At 32.3% G+C, this 12,763-nt stretch overlaps 1 protein-coding gene across 1 annotated transcript in view; it reads right to left on the bottom strand.

Annotated features, from left to right (window-relative positions):
* LOC124355510 (UDP-xylose and UDP-N-acetylglucosamine transporter) overlaps positions 1–12,335 on the bottom strand; it is a 50,378-nt gene extending 38,043 nt beyond the window's left edge. The window contains exon 1 of the mRNA XM_046806673.1: positions 11,828–12,335. Within this exon, the coding sequence (XP_046662629.1) occupies positions 11,828–11,904 (77 nt within the window). The 5' untranslated portion in view covers positions 11,905–12,335. The remainder of the gene's footprint in view (positions 1–11,827) is intronic.
* Positions 12,336–12,763: the final 428 nt, after the last annotated feature.

The raw sequence follows: 12,763 nt of genomic DNA, 5'->3' as shown, positions 1-12,763 counted from the left end.
TCAGCAGCAACTAAACTGTGTTCAAAACCCGATGGGAGCAACACTAGTTTTTGCGGTGTCATCAGAACGAGACTGAGCTGCTTTCATAACTGAGTCTTTACATGAAAGAGTTTCTAACGTTACAAATTTTACGACGAGAATTTCTGTGCTTGTTTCTTTTTTTATTCCTCACTCAACTCGTCATCGCAAAATAAACAACAATTTTTAAAAGAAAAATATGGCACTTACATATGCTCTAGTACGAGGAGGACTTTTTGAGAGAGGTACTAGCTGATTCCTCTTCATGTTTGCCGTTTTGCTGCTGCAATTGTACTCTTTCTATTGTATTGTTTGCGACACTGCACATCATTTGTCGCTGAATTTACATTCTTTAAGTAATCAGTAAATTGATTCCCTTGAATACTCGTGTTAAGTAACGTCTTCATGCCGCGATCAACAATAACACATTCACTTGAAGATAAAAGTTTAGTGCAAATAAAACATTATTGCAACATATTTTCTACAAAAAGTGAATACAGCACAAACTTTAGCAGAGAATATTTGAAAATAACTACGTGTTTTTCACCTCGAAGGGATTTTCAAGACTAACGGTGATTTAGGTTCCACCTCAGAAAAGCAGTTGGACGGAACGGCCACTCGAACAATGGAATGACAGGGCAGATGTTGTTCTAAGGGCACATGGTCCCTTAAAATTAGGGGTTTCGTTTTTTTAAATATCATATTCTCAGAATTTATCAGTCAATATGAATGTATTAGTCACGCAGCAGACTTATAGTCTTACTTATATTACAAGCCCAATGATATCATAGGCAGCTTAGTCGTGTTTTATTATGGACAATACATCGTAAGAAAGTTTGTAATTGTTTTTTCTCAAAAACGGTTAGTGTTATGAAAAAAAGTACAAGGAGCATTGTTTTAGTAAGTGCATGTTTCTACAATTTTTGTTTGAAATATTTTTTCATAACACTAACTGTTTCGCTGAAAAAATTAAAAAAACCTATTTTTGTGAAATTTGACCTTGAATAAAAAAATGTTGCAGACATGGCATTGATGGGAACTTTTCACAATTTTCATAACAATGGTGTCCCTAACATCTATGTAAATTTTCAGCTTTCTGGGAATTAATGCAAAGTTACCCCTATTTTTTGGCTACATTGACCGGACTATCAGTCCTTGTTCTGTAATGGATGTACAAATAAACAAGACTGAATAAACAAGAAAGAAATATCCAAAACCCTATCAAATCAACAAACTGCTATGCAGGCAACTAAATTTCAGTTTCTCTCCTTGGTGCTTTCGTATAATCATACTTCTAATTTAATCTGGTACATTCTTATAATCATCATATTTCCAAAGTTGGAGCGGATTCCCAGCTATTAGTTGTGCGCAGCTTCACGGTATTACAAGAGCATCACATGCAATGCATCTTTTTCAATAGTATCACAATCATTCCTGAGGTAAATGATGATTATTTAAAGATATTCTCATTTTTATGACAACTTCCTAATTAATAAATGTCTTAGTATAAAATCCAGCATGGCAGAGCACTGAAACTGGATATTAAGACAAGTTTAACAAGCTACTAAAGTTCCATGAGTCTCTACATAAAATTATATGCTATTTAGTTAAATAGTTCCTTAGATTTCTATAGTTGATAGTGAAGTATTTAGCGCCATTGAGGCAGAGTCCTGAAGCCAGTGACCATAGCCATGTACTACTCACATATTTTACTTAGCGTGAATGGTTGCATGTTTTTAATAAATTCGGCTATAGAATATCAATTTAACAGAATTTTCTTCCTAATTCAAAAATGTATTTAGTGTTAGAAAAAGTAAAACTAACTATGTTCAATATTCCAATGTCAAGTATACAATATATTTTTGTCTCATAGTGTTTTGTACATGTTAGTCTATTTGATTGTGCTCAGTTTTGGCAGCATAGGTGATATAAGTATAAGCTCTTCTACTAACTCGTCTCTGTCTTTCTCGCACTCATTCTGATCAGTTAGAACTGATTTGATATTTTTACAACAAATTAAAAGTTTTTTCTTTATTTGTGTTATGTGACTAGGTACATTATACAGAAACTTAAATTTACTGCTGTAATTTTGCATTTGTTCAAATCTTTCTGTTAAGGAATTGATAGCTACATCGCCTGCAACTAGACTGAAATAAACAAGTCGACTCTAAAAGAGTTCTTTCCTAGTTCAGTGGGTGCATTTTCTCCTTGATAAAAATATTGTTTCTTTTCTTTTTTGTTTGATCTTAGGTTCAGTGGTGAATTTTAGGACTATCTCCAATTTTTCATCCGCTTCTTTGGCATCAGTAATGACACTGTTTCAGGCATTCTCTGACCTCACATTTTCCAAAACAGACTTAATATTTTCAATCAGGTCAGTAGCCACTGTATGTTAACATTTTCCTTTTACAGTTCTTTGGTAATTAAGTTTATTTTTTTTAATATGCAATCATATGCAATAATTGAGCAGCATAAATAATTGACATCTTTTAAGTTTTTTTTTTTTTTTTTAATTTCTGTAATGGTATTCTTTTCATGGGCATCTACTTTTGGGGTCTTTTGTGGGTGGCTTCACACACTGGAGGGAATAAATGGATTTTCAGTTGCTCAGTATTACTATTGGCCAGAACCTTAAGTAAAAATCAATTTGAGCGATTTTGCTTGTTTTTATCTTCACGCTCTAATTCCGCCTTGCACTACCAGTTCTTTTCTTTTAGACATATTCTGGTCAAAAACATGAAATTCTTTAAAAAATTCGTTTTGTTATAATGACAATGAAGATTAATCAGGACATATTAGAATAAAATAATAATCAATTGAAATCAAAGCATGCGTGAAAAACAGCCAATAAACATGTACAGTACATATTTCGTTCGGAGTAACAGCGATAGACAAGACGAGTCTATTGTTTTGGAAGAGAAGACTGGTAATCAGAGCATAATCTAATCACTCCACGTGCCGGTGCACTGGCCTAATTCTTCCACTGACATTTCATGTTAGTTTATCTTCAAATTTTTTTAGTCGTCAGCTTTCTAAGTTCATTCAACTAGTATAACTAAGAGTATCAGCAACTTCTTCTGTATCATGCTCTAATGTTTTGTTGATCAGTTGGTGAAAGCAAAGGAGGCACCCACATCGTTGGTGACCCCTGTTTCAGCTCTCTATGCAGCCGTTAGTTTCATGGGCCTTGGACCAGCTCTGCATTGACTTCATAACTCTGTTTTAGCAATCTGAATTTCCCTTTTTCCAAGAATTATTTAGGATAGAAAAACACTTAAGACATAATTTTTTTCATTTGCTCAAAAAGTGATTTTCCAAATATGAAAGTTTTGTAAACACCCTAAAAATCACGATAACTCCCTTTAGTTATTTGGAAAGAACCAGATAACAAATAATTTAACATAAATGTAAAAAGTGTTTTGAAGAGAAGTGCTAAAATTTTAAAATCAATAAAAACTTCTTAGAAACTTGTGATTATAATCTTTCTTATGAAAATAATTTCTAAAAATATTTCAGTCATGTCCTGAATTTATGTTTTTTCTACTTTTAGTTATTGGTTATTATTCCTTGAAAGTTTTTTAACATAATGACATATAAGATATATTATTTTTTAAATGTTAATTTCATTAACAAAATATTTTAGAAAGAGTAAATTAAATGCTTATTAAGTGTAAACTGGGTTGAGCGTTGGCGGTCAGTAAGTCTTATAGTACAAAATTTACTTGCTCATTAGGTACTCAAGCTTTAAAATTTGACTACTCTGTCAGTAGCCTAAACTCAGTATCTAGGCTTTGACAGATCCATTTGCAGGCAACATGCTAGTAGTGTTAGGGTTTTCCCTAAGGAGTCCTTGATAATGTAATATGGGCTCGCTTACCTAAAAGAACGTTTGTAACTGCTTGATATATTTACTATCCCAAAGTAAAAATTATGCAACAGCCAGGCAAATGCTGGGGTAAACCTAGTAAAGGCTATGAAATACCTCGACAAAGCATCCATTAGAACTAGAAACAAAATACAAGACAGACCAGGACATTGACCAAAAGGAAGGTAGAAGACTTCTTTGATACCAGCAATATCCAGAAACCCAATGCAGGATATCATTGAAATTTAAGTTGTTTTTTCTATTTTCTTTCCAATTAACTTTTTACCATTTTCTGAAAACTGAGTTTTTTATACTGAGATGTATTTTATTAGTGGTAAGAGACATTCCAACCTAATTTTATTACAGTTTCTTGTGATCAAACACTAGAGATGTGAAAAATAAATAATTTTCAAATCTCTCAATATAAAAATGTTATATATGAATAAATTTGAATAAACAATTATTTATAAAATACAATAATTGTATTTTTTGAAAACATAAAACACCTGTGTTACTCACTAGATAAATATTTATATTCAAACAAATTTACATTCTAGAAATTCTAATACTTTTTGAGATCTGTGATACCTGCTTAACACAGAATTTTGATGGCCCTAACAATACACCGGAATATTAGAGTACCGTATTATGGTTTAATATTAGCCATTTAATCTCCAGAATGTATTATTAAGATTAATAGTAATTATTACAACATTGGAATTAATACAATAATCACAGTCTGACATAACTGGATTTTATAACAAATATCAACCCACACAAAGTTTTATTTTATAACAAATATCAACCCACAGAAAGTTTTATTTTATAACAAATATCAACCCACACAAAGTTTTATTTTATAACAAATATCAACCCACACAAAGTTTTATTTTATAACAAATATCAACCCACACAAAGTTTTATTTTATAACAAATATCAACCCACACAAAGTTTTATTTTATAACAAATATCAACCCACACAAAGTTTTATTTTATAACAAATATCAACCCACACAAAGTTTTATTTTATAACAAATATCAACCCACACAAAGTTTTATTTTCAAATAATTTACTAACAGAAGTTGAATATAATTGCTTTTCTATTCATGTTTACCCTTTCATTATCAGGATGATAAGATACAGTGTTATCCTACACTTAAGTGACAGAATAATCCAAATTAGACTGAGAGAGAAGGCATTAACTGTTAAGAGTCAAGATACTTGTATACCAATTGTGTTACTGATTATTTCTTACCATAGCTATGTTTGAACACTTCAGAAGTACAGTAAATCACTGTTTTGTCCCAAATATACTATCTGCTATTAATAACGACCACTAAACATCACACAAAAAATTCTATATCATGCTGATTAGTGAAGTTATTGCTCCAACATTATTTTACGAGAATTCATATTTTAAAAAAATCCCTTTTAAGACAGGACAAGTAAAAGGAAGGATAATATTTGTTAGGTATCGATTATACTGTATATGTGTCCAATATTCTTGTAGCTCTACAAAAAAGTAGTTAACCAAATTTAAGTTTGTATGCTACTTACTGACACGATTAAAACAAATTTTATAGCAGTATAAGATGCAATTTTGCATATATTTTCACAGTATAAAATGGCTTAAAAATTGCAAGCAGGTAAGTTTGAGATATTGCAGCGGCACATGTAACATGCCTAAGTTATTGCAGAGAATGAAAAATATCTCTCTTTAACTATAATACGCCTTCTTTGGGTATAATGCCATTAATTTAAAAAAAACACAAGTACATTTATTTCCTGACTGATATTGTACCGAAACGGTATAGCACATACTACATTCCGGAATGCTTTGATAATTATATCTGAGATGTATGACATTAAACAACATCAAATCATTAATAATAATTACAAATGTATTTCTTAAACACAATGTCTTAGCCCAACTGGATCTTCCCCCATTTTATTATTTTAAATACCTTCTTAAAGTTATTGCCAAGACAGCATTGTTGGCCAAAGTAACCTAAACAATTCAATTAAATAATATTTTATTTAAATCACAAATCAGGATCAGAATTACTCTTTATTGCTACATAAACGTTAATACATATCATTGCTATAAAAACAGGTAACTTTGTCAGGACATAATGTAATAATGATATACATAAAAGAAGACCTTGTATTGTAATTATGATCAAATTTATCATTACCTGATAAGCTTTCAAAGCTTGATTACACTTTTAGTAGGGTTTTCAGAATATATAAATTTGGAAGTGATAAGATTTTAAATTCTTTAAACAGAGGTTTACAAGAAGTTATAAACGATGAAAAAGTCATTAATCTTGTGATTTTTTTTATGAAACTTAAAAACTTCATCGAAGTTAAAAGATGATCCTCAAAATTCAATACTATATTGAATTATTGAACAAAATAAAGTATAGTAATTGTTATTCTAGTTTTCAAATTAACTGAGTTTCACATTACTAGCATTTGATAACATGCCAAGTTTAATCTCCTAATAATATTTTTAATACATTTTTTCTGGAAAGGTTTATGTCCAGATCAATGCCCAAGAATTTTGCATTATCACATAGTTTTATTTTCTGGCCCTGGAAAATTACGTCCTTATTATAACCCTCATTTAATTGTGCCATTTGAAAATTCAGTAGTTGAGTTTTCTCTTGATTTAATTTCAATCCATTAATCTCAATACAGAAAAAGCTTGATTTAATTTATTTTCCATTTGAAAGTGAGAGTCTTTAATAACTCCGGTTGTGTCAGCTGCATATAATACAACTCGCCTTCGGCTCGCTGGGGGCTACGCCCCCAGGCCCCCAAAGTAAACGCTTGCAAATTCGGGGATAAGCGGAATTCGGTGACTGGTTAAGTCCGGGACATTAAGTAAATGACAAGGGATTTAAAAATTGACCTTTTTCATAGATTTTTTTCCGGATTCGTAAAAACTTTTGACTTTGAGGGCATTTTGCGGTTAAACCGTTAGAGATACGACAAAAAATGTGACTGGACCTATCTTGTTGGAAAATTTAATTTTGTCTTTCGATTGTGCCCTCAGATCTGATCTACGACCTATGGTTTTAGCCAGAAATGAGCTCGGGAGAAAAGTCTGCACGGGTCAGCTATCTTGAATTGTTTAGTATAAACATAATAAAAACCGACCTCAAGGCAGTATTTTAAGTCGAACAGGGGGTTTAATATCACCAGGAGACTATCTAGTCAAGGCGAGAAATTCCTGGGTGGGTGATTAATGTTAAGGAGGTTAAGACAAGAGGGGGTTTTAATTTCGTCAGGATATTGTCTGGTCATATGAACAAATTCCCAGGGGGGGTTAACGTTACCGGGGGATAAGTCTCCAGGGGGTTATCTGGTCATACCAGGATCTTCCCAGGGGGGGGGGTTAAGAGATTTGGTGACTGGTAAAATTCGGACATGAGGTCATGGCAGGAAATTCCCCTGGGGGGGTTTAATGTTACCAGGGGGGTTAACACATCAGGGGGTTGAATGTACAGGAGGTTATCAGGTCATACCAGGAAATCCCCGGGGGGGGGGGTTAATATTACCGGGGGTTAATGACACACTTGGGCCTTTTTTAGAGGGTATTGTGTTCTGTGAACATAATAAATATTCCTCTGTCCCTATCTACTATTGACGCTTAGCTAACGCTCAGCCAACTCTCCGAAGTCACTGAACCTTTTCTGTAGATCACGTGATTTCCTAAATCCCGTTTAAAATTTGTTTTGAGTTACGACCAACCGTTTAGCCGCTATCAAGCCCGGAATGTAAATTTTTAGGCGAAAATGTCCAATATTTTCACTTAATCGCGTTTTGCGGTCAAACTAAGGGAAATATAGTAAAAAGTCACTGGACCTTTTTTGTAGGTCATCTTATTTCCTAAATAAAACGTTTAGTCTTATTTTGACCTCCGACCAATGGTTTCGCCGCTATCGACCCCAAAAACAAAAGTTTTCGCGTAAAAAGTTACAACAAAATTGTACATAATCACGTTTTTCGGCCAAACCAATCGAGATAGGGCAAAAGATTACTGGACCTTTTCTGTAGATCGCGCAATTTGCTAATTTAATGGGTCAATCAGATTTTGAGCTGACGACCAACGGTTCGGCCGCTATCGGGCTTGAAACATTATTTTTATCGAAAAAATCTCTGGAATTTCAAATGTTCGAGAGTTTTGTCGCTTAACCATGGAAGATAGAGCAAAAAGTCATTAGACCTTTTTTTGTAGTTCACTTCATTCCTGACCATGAATTTTCCGTCAGATCCGAGCTAGCTCCAACGGTTCGCCCGCTATCGGGCTTACAAAAAATGCCTGCAGGGGGTGAAGAATGCGCGATTTTTTTGGGAATTTTTTTGAGGGGTTGAAAATGAAAAATTCTCACTTTTCGGGATTTTCCTGGTGGTTACACGTGGAAAGCTATCTGTGTACCAAATTTCAAGTCTCTAACTCATCTGGAAGTAGGTTAGAATTAGTATACGTGAGTGAGTGAGTCAGTCAGTCAGTCAGTTACACATGCGGTTGTATATATATTAGATTTTTAGGTAAATCATTAATGTATAGAAGAAAAAGAAGAGATCCCAAAATAGAACATTGAGGAACGCCTACATTAACTTCTTCCCATTGGAATCTAGATTTTACATAATTTTTAAAATTTACAGTTATTTGATACCAATAAACTAAATAAGATTCAATCCACGGAATTTATCTATTTGAAAAACTGTATAATTTAAGCTTTTTTAAAAGGATATCATGGTTTCCTGAAATACATTCAGAGGTATTTCATCCCCCCCCCCATATATCACTTTGACAACATCATCTGACATCAGATTACCAAAATTAAACTTAAAAATTGACATTCACGATCAGAACATATTTTTACAATTTTTTAAATAATTTATGAAATTTAGATTGTTTGGCTGTCTGAGCAGCTTACTAAGCTCTCTTTTTTAATGCTTGAATTTTAATTCCTTTTGCTATCCATTTTTTTTATTTATGGTTTGTTTGGTTTTGTTAGCAGAGAATTTTGATAGAAACGGTTATTTAAATATATTTTAAAAACAATCAAAGAAATTTGAACAGTTTTCAGCAAAAGTAAAGTCATTTGAAACGTTCCATTTAATCTACTGCTAAATCTATAAAGAGTATTTTTAGAAAAAATCTGTGTTTTTACTCCAAGTTTTGTATTTTCATTCTCTGAAGAAGATCTTCAGAAATATCTACATAAAGAATGCCCTGTAATCCGACAGACCCAATTCCAAATTCATTGTTTGAGATTCAAAGGATGATTTTAATTAAAAATATTATCAATGCATGAATTTGTATTAAATGTAAACCAAGTTGGTGATGAAAAGTGCGTTTAAAACCATACAATTCAATCAGAGAAAGGAATTTCAATTTCTGTTGTGGTTTATTTGTTGTTTCCATTACATCTACATTAAAGTCTGATACAATATAAACATTGTTTACGTGGTTTTCTTTACCTAAAAGTTTTAACAAAGCCTCAAGCTTATTTTTAAATAGTTTTAAATTTGAATCTTTTGGCACTCTATAAATAGAAATAATAATTATAAGACTTTTAAAATTAATTATTTCTATGCATAAAGCTTTAAAAACTGAATCCATATTATAAATGCACAAATCTTCTCAGATTTTAAATTCACAATTATTTTTCAAAAGAATACATGTGCCACCATGATCACTTCTATCTCTACAATAGAAATGTGCCAGAGTATAATTGAAAACTATTTAAAATGGTAACACTATCCCTACTCAACCAATGTTCATTTAAGTGAATAATTTGAATTCTGTAGAATTATTTCTGACTCTATTTTTGTATGAAGTACTCCTCCTTGGATATTTAAATGTAATATTAGCCAATTATATTTCTAATCAATTTTGGCTTCCCTGCAAATAGACTAAACATTAATTCTTAAATTTTGATTTACTTATTTTTATGATAGGAGTGAAATTTATTACAAAAACTAAACAGAACTTATCTAAATCTAAAAGTTATTTATATATGTTTGATTGGTGGTTCATTTTTAAGTCTACCAAGCCGTCTTATTTCTTATTTACTAGACGAGTCTGGGTCGAAGTAGGGGGACTGTCCACACTCCATATCCTGTCCACCAGCAGATGAATGGTTATAGATGTCATCCTCAATCGACTCTTACAGCTTCAACATAAACTCCTGATGTGAAAGTCCACGCCTTAACTCTATGATACCAGGTCAAAGCACACAATATTTACTGAAGCACCAGTTTCTTGATGGAATGCCACTATGTTCTTGACAAATTGTTCACGCAGAATCATATCTCTCACACAGCCATTGTGGAGCAGATCAGTTTTTAAGCTCATGGGCCATGAAGTCCTGAGTCAGTTGGGTGAATGTATCATTGTAGTCCTCAATTGTGGGTTTTGCATAATACGCTGCTTTTGCGTAATTAGGCTGCATATACAGGCCCCTCCCTGGCTCACCTTTTGACAGGTAAGTTTGTCTGATTTGAGGTCTGAAAGATGTGGCCTACCAATATGTTTCTTAAATACAAAAACTACACCAGCTGCTGTGTATCTGTTGTATTTAAGAAAAACATCCCTCGAGACAGTACCCAAATTCAAGCTCAGATCACGTAAGGGCTTGTAAAGGTTTTCTTTAACATTGATACTACTAGCAACATACACCTAATGTAAACCTACTTATATCGTGTTATAACATTCCATAGCGTAATATTTTTTTATTCCTAGCGTCATTGCTCACATAAAATCACCTCAGCCGTTACTGGTTGCTGAGTAACCTATCACCAGAAAGTCCTTTTGAAAACACCAAATCATTCAAGCCTTTTGTTACTGAAATAACAGCATCTCAATAATAGGTTACTAACTACTGATTAACCTGTTACAAACATAAATCTCCATCTGTAGTAACCCCAAGTACAATGCCAATGTACATGTGTTACATGTTGTCTGGAGGTGTCAAATATGTTTATCCTTCAAAAAATTAAAAAGTAAGTCAATTTTACTCTTTTGTTATATATTATAAATACACATTGCCTAGATAGTATTTTATTCGTCGTAAATTTATTACTTTTCAAGATATAAAAACAACCACACTATACAGTGATTTGAAATAGCCTTCCTATAACGTAATTTAGTTTAATTAGTTATATTACGGATTCGTTAATCATGAATATAGGTGATTCGATAATCAAGAATATCTTTTTCGATTGTTGTGGTGGCCGCTTATTACACTATCTGGGTAGAGTACGATAAGCAGAACCGGTTTTTTATATTGATTAGTACAATCATCAATACTTAATATTCATTTATCAAATACGCATATCAACGAATCACAATTATATTTTAAATTAAAATAATTAATAGGGCCTATTATCTTATAAATAATAAATGAGCTCTAATAATCAGACAAACAATTAGAACTGGAAATAGGAAACTCATAGCCTAAATAACAATGAAATGATAAAAACATAAAAAACATTTATAACAAGAAATATGAAATATGCGTAATTATTTATGTATTCTCCTAGGTAGCAATGATTAATCGCTTTCGAGAAATTAGTGTAGCATCTTCTCTGGAAAAACGTACTTCTCTTCTGTACAAATACAGAGATGATCTGCAAGCAGGTCAGCTGATATACCACCTTTTAAACGTTATTTCACGGTTCTCCACGAGCTTTCGACTGTCTGTTATTAATCTATCAAAGAAAATGTGTTTATTATATGAAAAAGTGTTTATAGTTAATATAAGTTACTTATTGCTCAAAAATCAGAATCGGTTGGTTATATCAAAAGTTATAATTAAGTTATATCGTTTGTCAATATCAATATAAGAAACCGGGTCCGCTTATCGTACCCTACCATACTATCTGATTACATTATTAATATAGTCACTGTAGTTTAAATACTTACTTGACTAGAAGTTCCAAGAACACAACATTGCTGCAACAACCAATAAACACAGATGCTATTCCAGCAAATACACCCATTATGGACAATATCTTTAAATCAAATGTATGAATAGCTTCCTCACTGACTTCTTTTACTTTTAAAGAGTAGAGCTAATCTGTAAACAAAGCAGTAGAAACCATCACTTTTAACAAATAAAACTATATACGTTCTAACAATTTCTTACACTCAAACTGTATGAGACTGTGATTGTGATTTTAATAATTTATGACAGCGGGAAATAACCTCGAAACACTGGTAAACAAGCAGACGATGCGTTGATATAAAACAGTATATCAGCTAAAACTACTTAGAATGCGTTTCAACAACGCATTCTAACGTAAACCGAAACGAGCAACATATATATGCCTAATCATAATCCACTCACACTTCCTCAAGTGTTTAATTACTGTATATTTCAATGTTTAAAACATACATAAATAAATCAATCTATGACGTGTGAATTACGACATAGGAGCCTTAGTAAAAAAAAGTAAACTGGTGGCCCAATCACATTTGAATATGGTGGTCCAATAGTAAGACAACACTCAACGCCTGTTTTAGAACAGCTGATACAGCATTTATTTTCTTTCGTTTCCATAGACTAATGAAATAAATAGACTATTAGTAATACAAATAGTACAAAATTCCAATAATAACGTTTCAAATTTGATTCAACTAAATGAGACCATAACATAAAAATAAAATGGATTCTAACCATTCTAAACAAACTACATACAAATAAAACATGTCCCATATTAATGGGAACGTTGTTTAGCAGCCACCGAACAGAACTAGATTTACCGAAAAAAATGTCTACCAATGGAGTAATATATAATATGTACTGTGTTACATTAGTCTATGGAAATGAAAAAAATATCAACTGTATCATTTTCAGCA

The sequence above is a fragment of the Homalodisca vitripennis genome, chromosome 2 (assembly GCF_021130785.1).
Source record: "Homalodisca vitripennis isolate AUS2020 chromosome 2, UT_GWSS_2.1, whole genome shotgun sequence".
In the NCBI taxonomy this organism is placed as follows: Eukaryota; Metazoa; Arthropoda; class Insecta; order Hemiptera; family Cicadellidae; genus Homalodisca; species Homalodisca vitripennis.
Note: the sequence above shows the minus strand (reverse complement) of the source record. Positions and strands in the feature narration are given on the sequence as shown.